Below are 11,376 nucleotides of genomic sequence, written 5' to 3'. Positions count from 1 at the left end.
TGAGCATCTCCAAGGATCGCATACCGGTGCTCACTTAAGTCAGACTGTGATTCGAATACTCATGGAACATAATATTGATAATCGTGTATTATCAATTACCACAGATAATGCGTCAAATAACAACACCATGATGGTAGGTGTCCAAGAGATGATTCAATCGCAAGCTCTAAGTGGGACTTCTGTCTTCCGAATTCCATGTATTGCGCATGTTATCCAGCTTAGCCTAAAGGATCTACTTGGAAAGATAAAAGCAAATCCAACAAATAAGGAAGCAGAGACTGAGTGGTCTGATTCGCGTACACAGTCACTACAAACTAGCTCTCGGCAGCCTACAAGGAATATTATGGGAACCTTAAAAAGGTAAGTATATCTTCGCGCTCTCTTTATACTTATACTAATATATATTATCCTTAGATTCGAGAGCTCGCTGTCTTTATCAATGCTAGTCCACAGCGCAGGGAAGCTTTTCTTACCCTTCAAACTACTGAGCCTAAGCTTGTTCCGATCCAAGATGTTCGCACACGCTGGAATTCTACCTTTCTGATGCTTAATCGTGCCAGGAAATTACAATCAGTCTTTGATCGGTATTGTATAACATATCAACATATTCAATTTAAGCTAGATGAAGAGGAATGGCGCCAAGTTGAATATTTGCTTCTGATCACTAAGCCTTTCTTTGATTTTACTAGTGTATTATCAAAGACCAGAGATGTTACAGTTCACCATGTCTTCAGTATCTATAATCGGCTATTTAATCATCTTGATGACGTTGAGAAGAAACTGAAACGTAAAGCTGTCCCATGGAAAAGGAGAATGCTTCAGGCACTTCAGTCAGCAAAAAAAAAAAGCTCTCAAAATACTACACTGAAACAGACAATGAGTCATATGGCACAGTCTATGCGATTGCAACAATTCTCTGTCCATCAAAGAAGCTTCGATACTTTGATAATGCGGATTGAGAGAGGAAAAAATGAGAAAGGAGAGGAAGTCGATTTCATGAAGCATTACCGGGAGGTTTTACAGAAGGAGTTTAAGCGATATCAGCAGCAGGTTATCCAGGAAACAGAACCGGTTGATAACCAAGCAATCTTTGATCCTGCTGAAAATGAGCTTGAGCTATTATGTGAATCACAGACAGCTCTACAAGCTGAAGTGGATCAACCGGAGGATGAAATAACACGGTATTTGGCAAAAGGTACATATTCTCTATTTCTATACTATTCTGAAGTTAATTAATTTTATAGGGCTCACAAAAGGTAATCCTCGGGTCTTCTGGAAGGAGCATGAGCACGAGTATCCAGTCCTTGCAAAGATTGCACGAGATATCCTCTCAGTTCCTGCAAGTGGCGCTGGTGTTGAGCGGCTTTTTAATTGTGCTCGTGATGTCTGTCACTATCGTCGGGGACAGTTAAAGCCAGGCACAATTAAAGATCTAATGCTCCATCTCTTCTCATCTAAGTTTGATCTTGAACAAAGCGAGCTAGAGATGATTAAAGAGTATCTCTCTGTCGGAGAGGCTGCTATGCTTGATCAGACAAGACAGCCTGTTCCATCGCTTAATGAACTCGAACCAATTAGTGATAATGAAGAAGAGGGTTGCGAAGCAGAGGATTTATCTGAGGATGATACAGATGAATCTGATAACGAGGCAGAAGAAGGGTTATCTACCACGCAGCCTGTAGCTCAAACTAAGCAGGTACAACGGAAGCGGTGCCGAAGTAACACCTCTGAGGCTATAGATGATGCTGATAATGGTCTCCCACTTCCCGATATGCCAATTGAGAAGACGCAGGCGCGGTCAGGGAGGGTTCGGAAGAGGCCTAAGCTACCTGAGGGATTTGAGATTGATAAGCTGTAATATTAGAGACTTAGAAGAGAAATCGAATTTGGTCTAAAAGTGTATTCTAAAGGTTTCAAATTAAGAGATATAGGTAATCTATTACATACTAGATACTCCAAAAATACTGCGAAAAGTGCACAATTTATGCATTCACTGGAAAGTCACGAGTTTCAGCATGTTTGTAATGTTTACATATCCATGGATAACCGCAAAACCGCGGTTCTCCAAAGTGAAAACCGCAACCGCCCACAGTGCGGTTTGCGGTTTTAAATCAGCCCCAAAACCGCAAATTTGCGGTTGCGGTTTTGGTTATCCGCGGTTGTCCATGGTTTTGCCGCAGTCTAGGCTCTATCTTCTCTCCTATATAAACACTCCCTTTCGCACTGTAGCGCCCCATTCAGCTCGTTACCAACCCCTATGCATAACAGTTCTAATTGCTTACCCTAATAGTAACCCGCTGAAAGGAGCACTATGGCACCTCGACGCGTGCAGCGTGCTGGCTCCCAAGTCACCCGAAACACCAAGAATTCTGTTAACCCTGTCTTAGAGAATACCGCATCTATCCAAGCACAACCTGATGCTTCGATGAATCCGGGCCTAGCTAAAAAATAGTTAAGGAAACAGCTGTGTTGCAAGGTAATAGCCCTTAAAAAGGGGCTACTAGGTCTACAATAACAAACAATTCTTTATCAGATAATAAATTTGCCGAACTCCGGGACTAAATACACTAATAAAAGCAGGAACTTAAAAAATTACACATGGAAAATAAAAGGAGGGTATTATAAAAGCTTATTAATTATAAAAAATATATCTAAGAAAACTAAAGTGCAATAATTTTACAGCCAGAATCTAATATAAGTATACCTAACTATAGAATACTATAAGAAACTATACCCCAGCCTATGCCAGAGCCTATATATATATTAAAACTGCTAGTACCCCCAGCATATATCTTAGAATATATAAAAAAAAAATATACAGGAATATTAGATATTTATTACACGCATGGAAACCTATTTTGAACAAAATCGCTACTACTTTACTAATAATATAATAAAAAGTGGTGGAAGGTACAGTACATCTATGTATAATATTTATCCGCCTATAAAGGTAACACAAGAAGGAAGTTACTAATAAACCTACCTAGGAGGACTTTCGCAAATTTTTACTACGCTAATTAAACAACCCTATTAACCTGTAAAAAGATGCGAGCCAATACTACTATAATACTAAATAACAGGATTACTAAAACATGCGGGAATTTGCAGCTTACCTTAACTAATAAAAAGTTTAGCTCCCAGAAGCATACACAGAAAAAATAATAAAAGGATCACCTCTAGACAAGAGTTAAGCAAGACCTGCGATATAAAAGCGCTTAAATACCCTAATAAACTAAAGATATATAAAGGCTATATTACCTACCTTTAAATAATTAAAGATTCCATACCGGGTCGACGCAAGGAAATATCGCAAGCAAAGAATAAAAAAGCCAATATAGCTTAGCTATGCAACACCGGATAATAACCCCAGGCAACACGGAAAGACAACAACCTTCCAGTTAACAGGGCCTAAACAAGCTATGGAGAGGTAATAATCGCGCCTTTAAAAAAAAAACTCTCTAATAGGTCCCAAGGTTATAAGCAATAATAGTTATATAACCCTAATATTAAATACTATATCTACAGAGAAAAGGGATATATTATACCTTAATATCCCAAACATGCAAGAAGAGACGACAACCAGGTAAAAAAAAACTAGGTGGCCTAGTAATACAAGCAGCTGCGGCTTTAGGCCTAGAGGAAGAAAAAATCTAAAAGATAATACTATTAAAACTATAATTAAGCTGTAAGCACAAGAGCGCACTATTCTAACTTGTGTGTTAATTAACTCGGGGTATTAAGCCTTTTTTTATTAGCTAAAGGTTCGCAGATGCGCACCTCCCGGAGCCTGTAATAGGCCTGTAGAGAATAGTGGCCCTAAATAGTCACTGTATTTGTTACTACGGATACTACAGGCTAAGGGTAACTACCCAAGATTACCACGGTGTTTGTAGAACGATTGAAAGAATATTTAATATAGTTAATATAAACTATTATAATATAATTCTAGGATACCCTTGGTAAAAGGCGAACCCAAACATCGACTGGGAACTAGGAACATGGGAATACCGGAAAATACCTCCGGAGAAAAAAGTTAAGATAATTAACAAAGTAGAGGTAAATTACACTTTAAAAAAAAAAAAAAAAAAAAAAAAAACAAGTCTACACAGTGTACATATCCATAACTAAAAATAACTAGGTTAAAATCCGTGTGGGTTCTGCAACAATTAGTAAAAAAAATACAAATACCTGTAATTTATAAAAAGTTTAAAAATGTCTTTTTTAAAAAAAATACAGGGATTTTACCTATGCATGCAGACCACAACCATGTAATTAATATATAACTAGGAAAAAAACCCCTATACTAACTAATTTACCCCTTGTCTGAAAGTAAGCTCGCAGTTCTACGCAGATATATTAAAGCAGCGCTAGAAAAGGGATAGATTTATTTTTAAAAAGCCCAGCTAGCGCACCTATTATTTTTATACTAAAGTCCAATGGAACACTGCGACTCTGTGTAAATTACCGCGGTTTAAATAAAATTACTGTTAAAAATTATTACCCCTTACCTGTCAAGGGCTAAACCTCTATAACCTAATAACTAGGGTGGATACAAAAGGAATCGTCGAAGAGGAAAGAGAAGAGGAAACAGCGATGAGACGATTGCGAAGTAAGGGGGAAGTCACATGATAGAGTGTACTAATCAATATACTAATCATGTGGCAGGCGAGGAGAAAGGAAACACGAGGGCTGAGGGCCCGAGTAGGCTGAGGGGCTCTAGCCCCTTACACTACCCCCCCTTCCTATATAAGGCCTCCGAAGGAGGCCTAATAGCGAGGCGGGTTGCTGGCGCGGGCTGTAAGCTTTTCGGAGGTTTCTCGGAAGTATCAGACAAAGTAGAGCGGGCATCGCAGTCTGCGATCCAATGATCATTAGAACCGCAGTAAAGGCATAAATTATTCGCAAGTCGGAAACGGCGGCGGTCAGAGGTGGTGGATTCATGAGAAGAATCAGATAAAACAGGCGAAGCAGCTCGGGCTACTCTCACAGAGCCAACATGAACAGGATTGGGGTTTATTTTAACTGAGTTGACTCGGACCGGATCAGTATCCATTGGGTCTGTATTCGGGGTCAAAGCTGGTTTCGGGGCTGATTTTGGACTAGGACGGGTACGCCGATCGGTACTCTGGACAAGTTCAATATATTCATTATAGGGAAGATCAAAGAGAGAATTATTCGAGTCTTCTAGTATTCGACGGAGATTAGGCCGTAGCCCCCGGTGTAGCGTGGTAACACGTGATATATCTGGCCATGAGTTTACATTGGCTTCATATGAAAGTCGTTCAAAACGAGCAAGGTAGGCGATAAGCGATTCGTCATCCCTCTGTTGTATAGAAGTAAAGCGCTGAATAGCCTCCTGCTGTTCCCGTGGGTTATGGCATAGACGCTGAAAAAAAGAGAAAATAACTTCAGGATCCCATAGCTGGTTTTCTTCGGCAGATTGGCGGAGGTGCAGGACAGAAGCTTGCTGAGACTGTTCTAGTCGATCCCATACATAGTCAAAAGCATCAGCTCCTACGAGCTGGTCTGATCGAAGTTTTGCTTTAATTGACGGGAGCCATGTGCGAAGCGTGTATGGTTTACCGTTAAAGCGAGGCGGATCTGGCAGGCGGGATCTGGGTGTCTGGACGGAAAGAAGCTGCGTACGAAGCTGGTGGACATCTGTTCGGGAAGCATCAAGGTCCGCACGTAGTTGCTGTATTTCATTACGCTGGTTTTGAATATCAAGGCGCTGGTTTTGGAGCTCTTGCTGGAGCTGCTGCACAAGCAGGAGGAGTGGATTCGGGTCGGACATCGTAAAGATATTCCCATAGACTGGCGGACAGGCAGGCAAGCGGGCGGGCGAGCAGGCAGGCAGGCGAGCGGGCGGACAAGCGGGCAGGCGAGCGGGCAGACAGGCAGACAAGGACGATTCCTAATGTCAAGGGCTAAACCTCTATAACCTAATAACTAGGGTGGATACAAAAGGAATCGTCGAAGAGGAAAGAGAAGAGGAAACAGCGATGAGACGATTGCGAAGTAAGGGGGGGGAAGTCACATGATAGAGTGTACTAATCAATATACTAATCATGTGGCAGGCGAGGAGAAAGGAAACACGAGGGCTGAGGGCCCGAGTAGGCTGAGGGGCTCTAGCCCCTTACATTACCACTTGTTAGCGAGATTATAGATTACTTGGCTGGTACTAAGATATATACTAAACTTAACCTAAGAAACACATATCACTGTATTTAAATTAAAAAGGGGGATAAATAGAAAACTATATTTTATATAAAATATAGTTACTTTAAATATACTTATAAAGAATTGCGGTTTGCTATTTCGCTGCCTTTTTCGGCAGCAGGTGACGCCAAAAATGGCCGCCTTTCAGCAACTTCCCTCCGCCACGCTCCCGCCTCCTTCGACCACGCACCAGCTCACTCACCGCTTCTGCCTCAGGCTGCCATTTCGTGGGCGCTTACATCCTTTGTTCCCTGAGGGCTCATCAATCGCTTCACCGTCGCTGTCTGCACCCCTACGGGGGCGCCGAAAATGGTCTCCTTCAGCACCCCGCCCGCGACACTCTGGCCAGTACCCAGCCGCCATGGCTATAAATGTCCTCTCCCCAACTATCCTTCGTCCAACGTTCTGTCCTCTTTTCGACTCAAGCACCACTCCAGAGCTCTCCCTCTTATTGTCCCTCCGTGCTACCTTCTATTAGTCGTTCATTAAAACGTCTCGAGCTCCTTGGCAGTTCCTTCGCACGGTCGGCGCAATTCCCTGGCCATGCATCGTCGGAGGCCCAATGTCAGCAACCACGGAATTACAAGCGAATCCTCTTGTACCTCTCCCATCGATACCGACCATGATAGACCGTTCGAGCCCGACTCCTCTGAGACCGATCTCACCGAGCCGGAGTGTTCCCCCCCAGCGACTCGAAAGATTACTCGGAAGAAGCCAAATCCAAGCACTGGAACACAACCGTCACAAGCAGACCCGTCGAATGTGGAACGTGTCCACCAGGCCCGATATCAAGTCCCAGGTGATGACACGGATGAGGACCTGGCCCAGGTGCCGGAGGATTACGGCCGATCCAACAAAACAAAGAAGCTGAACCTTCGACTGAAAGAGCGTTGGGCTTGGTAAGTGACCAGGATACTGTTGAAAGCTTACAGCGAGTTACTATCAACTGACCGGCATGCCTCATCTCAGGTTCTGCCAAATCAAAGCAATGGAGCCGTCCGCCGATCGAAAGTGGGGTGATGCGGAGGATGCACTGCGTGAGGCGTCTCCAAATGACATGCATCGATTTCTGAATTGGTGTCTGAAGCTGGAATACAATCCCGATGGTCGCCGTCTGAAAGGCTATGGGAAGGCCAGCTCCCTTGATGCGGATTGGAAGTACTTTCGAATTTACTACATACGGGTTACTAAACATGAGATGAGCAAAGAGATGGGCGAGGCAGTTCGCACGGTTTGTTTCTTGAGCCCCCTATCGTCTCCCAAGGCTTGCTCTGATGAAAATGGACAGGGCATGAGATACTTGGTTGATAAACGCGGCCTTGACAAACAACCGCGGGCAAATGTCCCAGTATACATCGAAGATATGATCCCATTCAACGAGACAATCCTTCAAACCCGGGAAAAGCGATTCTACTTGGGGTTTCAGCGGATTATTCTGTGTCTATACAACACTATTGGGCTATTTACCATCAACCGGAAACAGGCAATACTTGATCTTCAGTTCAAGCATCTACAATTATCGCTCCAGCAGGATCCGCACGGAGGACCTCCAGTGCCGATGATAGAACTCGAGCCCCAGTTTGTGAAAAGCGTCCTGGGCATGTCGAAGCTGTAGGTGGCACCCGGTGCCATACACCTACCCATCCCATGGCTTGTCTGCTACAATCGGACTAACTGATTAATTAGCAACACGTTCGCGCTACCTGAAATCGTCTACGGCGTATCACTTGTCTTCAGCCCGCATGTCCTGCTCTTCAGTATATTATTTTACGTCCATGCGTTTGAAGCGCCTCACTTGACCTCGATGGAAGACCTCCGGAGACTGCTTGTTGAGGGTGGCCGACAGGAAATGCCACTCCCCTTGAAAAAAGAGATGGATAATTACTATGTCTTCCCGAAGGTCGATGTGATCTGTGGTCAGCCCCGTATTTTGTGGGAGACGCCCATGAATGGAAGCACACTCGACGCACAGCTCAGGACATTCAGTGAGATACACGGCTTCCTTAATCATTTTTTCTCTCACCAATTCCGATACGGAGGAGGTGATTTACTTGACAAAAGTGGTAGGTGAACTATAAATCCCCGAAGTTCTCTTCTCTAAATGGCGGGCAGACTAAGTCTTTTGTCCAGGTTTCGTCAGTGAAGCACAACGCAATGTGATCATGGCCCACGCCACTAGCAGAACGTTTATTAAACACTATCGTCCCCGTCGACATACTGGCTTACAGGAGATCATGTGCGGCCTCAATCCTGATGAAGAGTTCTCAAAGGCTGTGACCCGGATGAGCCGTTGGATTGATCGGCGGCGACCACGATACCTGAGTGACGCTGACCGGACATTAGTGGAGAAGGACCCGGAACTGCAATCGGCCATGCGCTGGCAATTTGAGTTGGAGACTCAGTGCGGCGACCGCTCTCATGACCCAGCGTTGCGAGCGATGCTGGAGGACCAGAAGCGTCAAGTCCACAATCTGCGTCGGCGTCTGCAGGACAAACGGCGAAAGGAGATGCGCCGTGATTTCAGTCGGAAACAGGCGGTGATTGACATTGAAAGACAGCTGACCGGTGGAGCTGTCAGTGACGAGCCCGCGCGAGAGGTATTACGGAAGGAGTTTGCAATGCCATCGGAGCAGATTCTTCTCGTGGAGACGTTCTTTACTTGGCCCACCACCGATTCATTGGAAGATGAGTGGACACGGCGTAACAAAGCTGTTGCTGCTGGAATACAATATTGCGGCTTTCAGGAGGGTGGGCCCCTTCGGGGACGACCGAAGCGCTCTGCTCCGTCTGACAATAACGTTGTAGTTCCATCTCCACCAGCTCGAAAGAAAAAGGCTGATGCGCAGCCGACTGCGTCGTGGGAGAAGGAACGTACCTCTGGCAGGAAACATATCCCGAATGCAGAGCAAACATTCGCATGCTTCCAATGCCCCAAGACATACTCTGACTATAATGGAGTGAAGAGGCATTTCAGAACATCACATTTGATGGACCGGAAATGTAATTTTTGCGATCTGTCCGTCTTGCACGAGATGCACTTGCGGAGGCATGCTGAGGGTGTCCATGGCCTTCGAACATGAGCGTCAGATTCTACTTTTCCAATCTTCGGTTCCCTTGCGCCATTTATGTCTTTCTCTCTTTGGACACAATTGGTGGAGCTATGGTTGGGTTGGTGGCTGTTTCATTAGAGCGTACCTTATTTGTCGCGATTATTTAGAGCTCCCGTAACAGAATGTACTCGTTCCTCTTATGTCCAGTAGTGACGATTGAATAACCTCCTGACCATGTCAAGAACAAATCGAAGCGTGGTACCTCTTTACGTCTGTGAGTGACAAAGACACTAGTAACATAGAAGTTGTAGTCATTCTTCAAACGTATACTGACTACATAAGGTGCATTTTAAATTTATGTCAGCAGTAGGTGTCGTTTACTATTCTTCTGTATTATCCAAGGAGCCAAGAGGGCAATAGTTGGTCAATGATTAAGTCTTGGAGAGACGCCGTGTAAAGGGCTGGAGCCCGTTTGACTTCTCGGGCCTATGGTCCCCGTTGTCCCCGTTGACCCTGTTGACCCCGTCGGCCCCATTGGCCCCCGAAGACCCACATCACGTGACTTTCACCTCATTTGTTTACTGTGCATTTTCCCCTTCCTTTCTTCCCTCCTTCAACGATTCCTTTTTGTACATAGCCTATCTTATAGGTTCTACGGGTTCAGCCCTTGACACGCCGTTACTATAGCCTCATCTTCGAAGCCTATATGCGCGCCTAATATCGAGACAATCTTTGATGACTTCACAATGTTCTTCCCAAACAGGCCTCGGACTTACCCTCCATGGGTGAGCAAATCTGGAACCTCCACCCGCTGAGGGTTACCCTTACTTACCCGCCAAGACTAGATACTAACCTTATTAGGATGGATAAAATAAAGTAACCTTTTTTCGATGTATAAAAGTGATGATTCATCTAAAAATATGAGTATAAGTCACGTGTTTGTGCTGTTTGTCCTATTTGTCCACCCGTTGAGGGTCACCCGCGGGTGAGTCCGAGGCCTATTCCCAAAGACTGGTAGTTAGGCTGTTGAGTGCTTGGTTTTGTTTATTTTTAATTTTTTTTGTCGCTCGTCGTTCATCATATCACTCTAAAAGTAACTGGAGAAGAGAAGAGAAGAAAAGAAATAATGGAAGGAAAAAGAAGTTTTCTGTTACCGTTGATCTGACCACGTAGCCTGGATAATGGTGATTGGAGAAGTTTGAGGGATGATCTTCAGTCCTTATAATTAAAACGTGTGTGGCCGCGTATATAAAACGCTAGAAAAATAGAGATTAGGGAATTCACAGGGATGATCTTCAGTCCTGATAATTAAAATGTGCTGGGCCACGTACATGAAACCCTTTAGCGTAGAAAGATTAGAGCACACAGATAATGATTGGTGGGGATGTCTCCCAGTTATCACCCTGGGTGCTATATACACACCTGGGTGCTATATACGCACCCTGGGTGATAAATGGCCGCCGCAACCAAGTATAACGAACTACCCGTCCAACATAAGTCAGCAATTCGTCCGAGGTCGGATCTGGTCCTCCACCAAATAAGGCATCGTCTCTTTAATACAGTAGATAGAAAGGTATTTTGTGCTGCTATTCATCACCCTCATCACCTCAGTCATCACCCTTCATGTATTAATTGCGAGATTTCGTGCACCCTAAGGGTGTCAAGGTCTTTCTCGCCTTAAATTCTTAAAGCCAGACGCACCTGTATGTTTCCCAAGTCTCCTTTTCCCTCTCCGGATCCGTTGTACAAACTCACATAATGGCTCCAGGAACAAGAACCATCCAGCGCCGCCGATCAGATAGCGCCAAGTCAAAATGTCAACAACGGAACCGACGGAAGAACCACCTGTTCCTGAAAGCTTTTGAGTACTGTCAGGAGTGTGACGCAGATGTCTCTTTAATAATTAGGTTGCGACATAACGGCCAAATAGTCTTTTTTAATTCTGACGGCCGCTGGCCTCCTCCAGAGGAGCAATTAGTAAGTATTTGTTAATCACAGTATTAATTGCAGTCTAATCGATTTCAGGCCTCACACTATCCGAAGCCCAGGCAGGTTACTTACCATGAACTAGCTGCTCAATACAAATTCTAAGATTTTACACGAGGCC

The 11,376-nt window shown here is 44.5% G+C and overlaps 3 protein-coding genes across 3 annotated transcripts; 2 read left to right on the top strand and 1 right to left on the bottom strand.

Annotated features, from left to right (window-relative positions):
• Nucleotides 1-876: 876 nt before the first annotated feature.
• ATNIH1004_011582 (uncharacterized protein) lies at nt 877-1,858 on the top strand (the record flags this gene model as incomplete). The annotated part of the gene is made up of 2 exons (XM_033576144.1): nt 877-1,195; nt 1,245-1,858. The coding sequence occupies 2 exons, from the start codon at nt 877-879 to the stop codon at nt 1,856-1,858; spliced, it is 933 nt and encodes a 310-aa protein (XP_033421999.1).
• A 2,871-nt stretch (nt 1,859-4,729) lies between these two features.
• Nucleotides 4,730-5,794, bottom strand: ATNIH1004_011581 (uncharacterized protein; the record flags this gene model as incomplete). Its single annotated transcript, XM_033576143.1, has 1 exon — nt 4,730-5,794. One exon carries the CDS (start codon nt 5,792-5,794, stop codon nt 4,730-4,732), a length of 1,065 nt encoding a protein of 354 aa, XP_033421998.1.
• Nucleotides 5,795-6,352: 558 nt separating this feature from the next.
• On the top strand, nt 6,353-9,299 carry ATNIH1004_011580 (DUF3435 domain-containing protein; the record flags this gene model as incomplete). Its single annotated transcript, XM_033576142.1, has 5 exons — nt 6,353-6,680; nt 6,731-7,118; nt 7,189-7,830; nt 7,906-8,282; nt 8,350-9,299. 5 exons carry the CDS (start codon nt 6,353-6,355, stop codon nt 9,297-9,299), a joined length of 2,685 nt encoding a protein of 894 aa, XP_033421997.1.
• Nucleotides 9,300-11,376: the final 2,077 nt, after the last annotated feature.

This window comes from Aspergillus tanneri (assembly GCF_003426965.1).
Source record: "Aspergillus tanneri strain NIH1004 chromosome Unknown AapTan_8_pilon_pilon_pilon, whole genome shotgun sequence".
Taxonomy (NCBI): domain Eukaryota; kingdom Fungi; phylum Ascomycota; class Eurotiomycetes; order Eurotiales; family Aspergillaceae; genus Aspergillus; species Aspergillus tanneri.
The sequence above is the reverse complement of the archived record's forward strand: the minus strand, read 5'-3'. Positions and strand labels throughout refer to the sequence as shown.